Source organism: Tenebrio molitor, chromosome 7 (assembly GCF_963966145.1).
Source record: "Tenebrio molitor chromosome 7, icTenMoli1.1, whole genome shotgun sequence".
Lineage (NCBI taxonomy): Eukaryota > Metazoa > Arthropoda > Insecta > Coleoptera > Tenebrionidae > Tenebrio > Tenebrio molitor.
The window spans coordinates 18,035,575-18,041,574 of NC_091052.1; the positions used below are offsets into that span (position 1 = coordinate 18,035,575).

The following is a 6,000-nucleotide window of genomic DNA, read 5'->3' on the forward strand; positions in this document are numbered from 1 at the left end:
TGATAAATTTGACAACTTGTCAAAACGAAACGTCAAACTAATTTTAAACATTTTCAGCGATTTGGAGCCTTTAAGGGGCTTGTCGAACAAAAAAACGTTGTATTCAACTCGTTCGTGTGTAATTTGGGCTTGTTTTGGCATGAGTGGGCCAGTTTAAAACTCGAGTGAAACGAGAGTTTTAAAGGTCCACTCGTATTATGCGAGTTTTCGAACGAGGCTAATAAATAGGGCAAGTCCATAAACAATTACATACAAAGCTTAATGTTGTGAAGTTAAATTTCTTTTAGATTCAAAACTAATAGGTTCTAAAAATTACGATAATTCCGAAGTGTTCTGTTTTTGTTGCTGTGGTTACGAAGTTGATTATTACTACCTATTCATTTGGAAACTAACAGCGTTTGTGAGCTGAAATCGTCTATATTTCTGGTTGTAATAATGAGCGAAGTAAGTGAAATTTCAGCAAAAGCCAAAGAATCTTTACTGTAAAATTTTCTATGAATTCTATTCTTTCCTGATTTAAATAAAATTATGAAATTTAGTTATTTTGACGTTCATTTTGATAGTAATACCCAAAATTGACAAGCGTCCGTTTTACTTTATCATTATGGACGCCGTCCATTAAGAGCTAGTTTATGGACGATAAACGACATCATCATTCATAAATCATGAATTATCATACAATCAAACATAAATATTTTTATGTACCTATGGTTAATGATAATTGATAACTAAAAGCTGAAAATGTAACAATAAATTCCTCAACTAAAATAAAATTAATACTTATTACATACAAAATTCTTGTTCACTTTTTTATTTAGTAGTATACAGAAGTAACATTATTTTTGTAAACAAATTTTCACCTCATATTTCTTCATATTGAGTTTTTCTTTACCTCAATGCTGCGTCTTTCTGAAATGTATTGAGAAAATAGTTTTCAATTCCTTCATGTTTTAATATTGCCATCCATCGGAAGTAATTGCATTTATTATTTGGTGGTATCACTTTTCAACCATTTAAAATTAACTGGCGGTTATGTACAAATTATTTAACAAATATACTATATAATTCCGCTTCTTGATCCACATTTTACACATAAATCTGTTTGTTATTTAATAAACTGAAAAGTCTGAAATATATTACTCATTGTTTGATAATATTCACCTAAAAATTTAATTACTTGCAAATAGCTAGCTATTTCACACTCACATACTCGTACGTTGAAAGATATTTGAACGAAGTGGCAGCCGTTCGAGTTCGTTAGGAAATGAAGGTGCCAATGAAACATGAGCTGAGTTAATAAATAATTCAGAACATAATTGAGGAGGTTGTGAATATTGATGTTCTAAAGGACGAGTAACGAAACCAATTGTTTTGTAAAAATCGTCTTGTTATGACAGGTATGCTATTATTGTTTTTAATTACTCCAGATGAAATAAATTTTGGATCAAGCACAATTTACGTTGTTTTACGTACGAAGCGGCCGAGCAGATATGAATAACCAAGGACAATTAATAAGATATTCTCTGAGGTGATCAAAAACCTAAAATAAACTGTGATGTATGCGTGACGTTAAATTCGAACATGTCAGAAAAATTATTGATTTTTATATTGATTATCTGACTGGAAATGCAGTCGACGAAATAATTACCAGTGTTTAAAGACATAAATTAGCATATAAGAGAGAATTAATAATTATGTCATAATTATACAGTTGCATGCATGTTATCTAGTAGACGTAATTGTAATTTCAGTTGAATTCAGTTGGTAAGATTTTGTTTCAAAATTATTTTCGTCTAAAATGTGTTATTGGGCGTCGAAGTTTAGGATCCCTGAATAATTAACGGAAATGTAAAGAACGATTTTAAATTGTTGTGCTCTCTGTATTGCAGGGATCGAACTAAATGGAATGTTATGGAAGTCACCGACAGAGATCTTTTGTACCCATCTATATTTAAAATATCTGTGTTCATTTAAATTTCTCCTCAAATTTGGCGTTGAAGAGTCGATTGTGAACGCACCACGGATTGCAGATCACCGATCAGCAACCTTACTTTTTGCGTTCTTCGTGTTTTTACTCTGCAGACTGACGACTGGTGCGTTCACAATCGACTCTTCAACGCTAGCTTTGAGGAGAAATTTAAATGAACACCCGATATTTAGGTGAGCCAAAAATATTTTTAATTAAGATAGTAAAAAGTGAGACAACTTTGATATACATAATAATAAAAATAACATTTGATTTGTCCAAAAAATTCATTAATACCCAAAAATATACCTACATATGATCATATGAATATTCTATTAAATTATAAGAAACATTTTTAGTAAACTGTAATTTTATTGAAATTACTGTTCCTGTTGATTATTGAATAAAAGTAGTCAATCTATTGTGTTAAGTTGTAAGGGTATAGGAGTTTCATTTGACTGTGAATGGTCGAGCTATAAAACGATAAAATTCAAATTATCAGCAAAGAGAAAGACAACCGTCTTTCACGTATTAAATAAATTTATCTGAAAAATATCTTAACACAAGATTCATTTTTATCTAAAATATATTTTCACTGAATGGACAGGTCACGAGGAGGCCGTCGAAACATAAAACCTCCGGTTTCCAAATTTCGGTTATTCAATCCGTTATTTGCAACGAGCGGCGCTAGAAAAATTCAAATTTGGTTGCTTTACAGTAGCCTGCAAAAATAAAAATTCCGCTTCGTTGATTTCGTAAATATTAGTTTTATAACTGCACCCATCAGAGTCACATCAAAACACAATAGGTGCTAAATAAAATAAAGGTGAATAGGCGTGACAATAATTACGTACGAATAATTGGACGATTTCGATGAAAATTAGGTGGAATTATTGTTATAAATTTTATACGACAATTACAGGTGTTGTGGTAGGTTTTCGCAATTGACTAAACATTCATGGAACTGAATATTTAAAAAATTTTTATTACCTTATTATTGTATGTGGGTGTTTCCTTTCTTTCAATTTAGTTAGAGATCCAATACTCGTCAAGTTTGTTTTCTACGAATGAAATCATGAAAAATTTTCCACATGAGTGAGAACATAAAGGAAATAAAGAACAACTTACAGTTTCCGCTCTTTCACACTAAGATATTTTAATTTGTCATATTCTGATATTCGGAAATTCTGTACATTTACGTTGCTGATACATCGACTTCAGTTTCTCGTATGTGAAACTATTCCACACTCCCAGAACTGTCAATAATTTATTAATTGTACCAGTCTCACAAAGCTGCAGTGAATTAGTAATTATGTGCTAATTACCCGTCATTTCACGACAATGCGAAAATAGATCCCAGAAACGAAAAAATGGGTGAACAATTTATGCACAAATTAGACCTAAGAGATGTGATTAATCTCAACGTAAAATGCATTGAAATGTTTGGATATTTTTGTCCAGATTTAAAAAAATCTTTTCACAAGGTTCTTTATTACACCTATGCTGTATTGTTTGTTGGATTCATTTTTATCTCATATACCTATGGTAAGCGAGACTGCTAATATGATTAATGATTTTGGGGATATAGAAAAAATGACAGAAGCGTCATTTTTATTTCTAACCCATGTGGTGCAAGCTTTAAAGTTGTATGTTTTTGTGGTTCACAAATCAAAAGTGAGACGACTAATCAACAGCATTAACAGGAAAGAATTTAGACCAAAAATTCAGAAACAATGCAAAATTTTACTAGATGATGTTAGAATTTCTCGACGAATAACAAAGATATTTTTATTTATGGGATTTGCGACATGTGTACTGTGGGGGATTTTTCCTTTCCTAGATAAAGATGACTGGGAGAGAATGTTAAATTGCCTCTAAGTGGATGGTTTCCTTTTGAAACCAAAAAATCTCCAAAATTTGAGTGTGTCTTTATGTATCCTTCGAATGAACTGCAAATGGTACAAAATGAGATTAATGAAAATCTTATTGAAAACATTATCCATCATAAGAATATAATACAGTAAGTCTCACACCAACAACATTCAACATGTGTTGAAATATGTATTGCAAATCAATGATTTTAGATTTGCTGATGATATGACTGATCTCTTTACCACTTGCATTATGGGACAGTTTGTTGTCAGTTGTAGCGTTACAAAACGCCACAATAGCGTTTGGCCGGGGTAGGAGGCCAAGAGGTCCTACTTTTGCTCGCGGGACTATTAGATCGCTGCTCGAATACCTGGAGCTAGCAGATAACGCAGGCCATTTGTCGTTCATTAGGGTCATCGTTCGTTAGGATCATTTTCGTTAGGGCAATCAGTACCGTCAGCTTCGTATCGTTTCCGGCCCAGAAATTCCGAAAAGCTTCAAGGTCACGCCGTGACGCCGTCGTACAGGAACCGTACCGTACCGCAAGTCAAAAGGACGCTATTCGAGGAGACAACAGACCCGGCATAAAGATAAGTCGCCATTTTTTACTGCAGCATTGTGAAATTTAGAAACGCCTCGAATTTCCCGCTTCTCAAATTTGCTGTTTTTTTGTAGGTACAATAACCATTAATTAAGACTGCCATTAGTAAGAATTTTTTGTATAACCTTTTCATTCAACTTCAATTTTCATTGTCAAATTCAGGAATTTTTGTTGAGATCAACATTTTCGGAACTTTACTGAATTTAAATTTTCTTACCAGGATCAATTCTTTAATTTTTCGTCAAGGTCATACCGTGACATCAACCTTGAGTTTCATTTAATTTTCATTCATTTATTTATTTGATCAAAAGGATTCTAAAGTTCGGAAAGTTTTTCATTAAGAAACAAATACCTTTTATTTTGTCGGAGAACCCATTGTTTTAATTTAAGATTCGGTCAATTGTGAAGAAAAGCTTTTCTGGTTACGACCAAGCAAATATTAAGGCCATCTGAGAGTACTGGTTCCACATTTTTAATTTTTCAATTAACAGTTACAAAAGAATCATTCACACCTTCGTGCGAGCCAGTACCAAATCATAATAACCAGCTCAAGTGTCCAAGGTTTGAGTGACGGAATAAATCAAATTTTTTTTAACCTCAAAACGAATTTGCTTTCAACTCCCTCCGACGGGTAAAAACTGAGCACTTGTCCCGGCAGCTGGACAAGACTAAACCAGCTAAAAAAGTTGCCTGGCGCCCATATCCCAACCCACGCCCTTTGCCCCGAAAACCCCCTGAGAGCCCGGTGCTGTCCCTGGCCCATTTTGGATCATACAGTGTAATAATTATTTGCTTAACAATGTTTCAAATGAGTCTGGTATGTAAAACCACATTATTTTGACAGCTAACAATAACAAGAAATTTCAGGTGTCTGTTTTAAGTTTACAGTTTTTATCAATGACACTTTATCAAGGTTGTATGGTTTTAGAAATATTCCTTTGGTGTTATTATGGTAACGACGTTATCCTTCAAGTAATCAGTCTGCTTTTTAATTTTTATATGAAAAGTATATTAATTGTTTTCAGAGTGGAAAACTTACGCAGTCTGCATATATGTGTGAATGGGTTCCCTGTTCGCAATTGTTCAAAAGAAATTTGTTATATTTTATGACCCGTTCTCAAACTCCTTTAAAACTTTGTGCAGGAGGTTACTTTACATTATCTCTCGAAACGTTTATGGCTGTATGTTAACCGATCTTCACACTTATGGTCACATTTGACTTCATCTTTATTTTAGATAGTAAAGTCCAGTTGGTCATATTTTGCAGTCCTGAACAGAGTTCATTCAGAGGAAAAGACATAAATAAAGAGCAATTCTAAGCACTGCAAATCTAACACTATAGTGATAATTATATAGCAACATACAGGGTGTTTCAAAAATGGCGCCCAATCTCTTGAGGGGTTAAACTATTTGAAGAGTTAAGTTCAATTTCGTTGTGAATTTTTTTTCCTTTGACTATTTTCTAAGTTATACACATTTTAAAATAAGCAAATTTGGCAACATCGGTTGGTATGCACAATCAACTAAACCAATTCTCCTTTGAGGTCAATGTTGCCACTGT

The 6,000-nt window shown here is 33.1% G+C and overlaps 1 protein-coding gene across 1 annotated transcript; it reads left to right on the forward strand.

The window, feature by feature from the left end:
- The first annotated feature begins 3,921 nt into the window (after positions 1 to 3,921).
- LOC138135066 (putative odorant receptor 92a) lies at positions 3,922 to 5,741 on the forward strand. Its single transcript, XM_069053702.1, has 6 exons — positions 3,922 to 3,986; positions 4,051 to 4,107; positions 5,214 to 5,256; positions 5,307 to 5,411; positions 5,465 to 5,624; positions 5,680 to 5,741. Exons 1-6 carry the CDS (start codon positions 3,922 to 3,924, stop codon positions 5,739 to 5,741), a joined length of 492 nt encoding a protein of 163 aa, XP_068909803.1.
- The last annotated feature ends 259 nt before the right edge of the window (positions 5,742 to 6,000 follow it).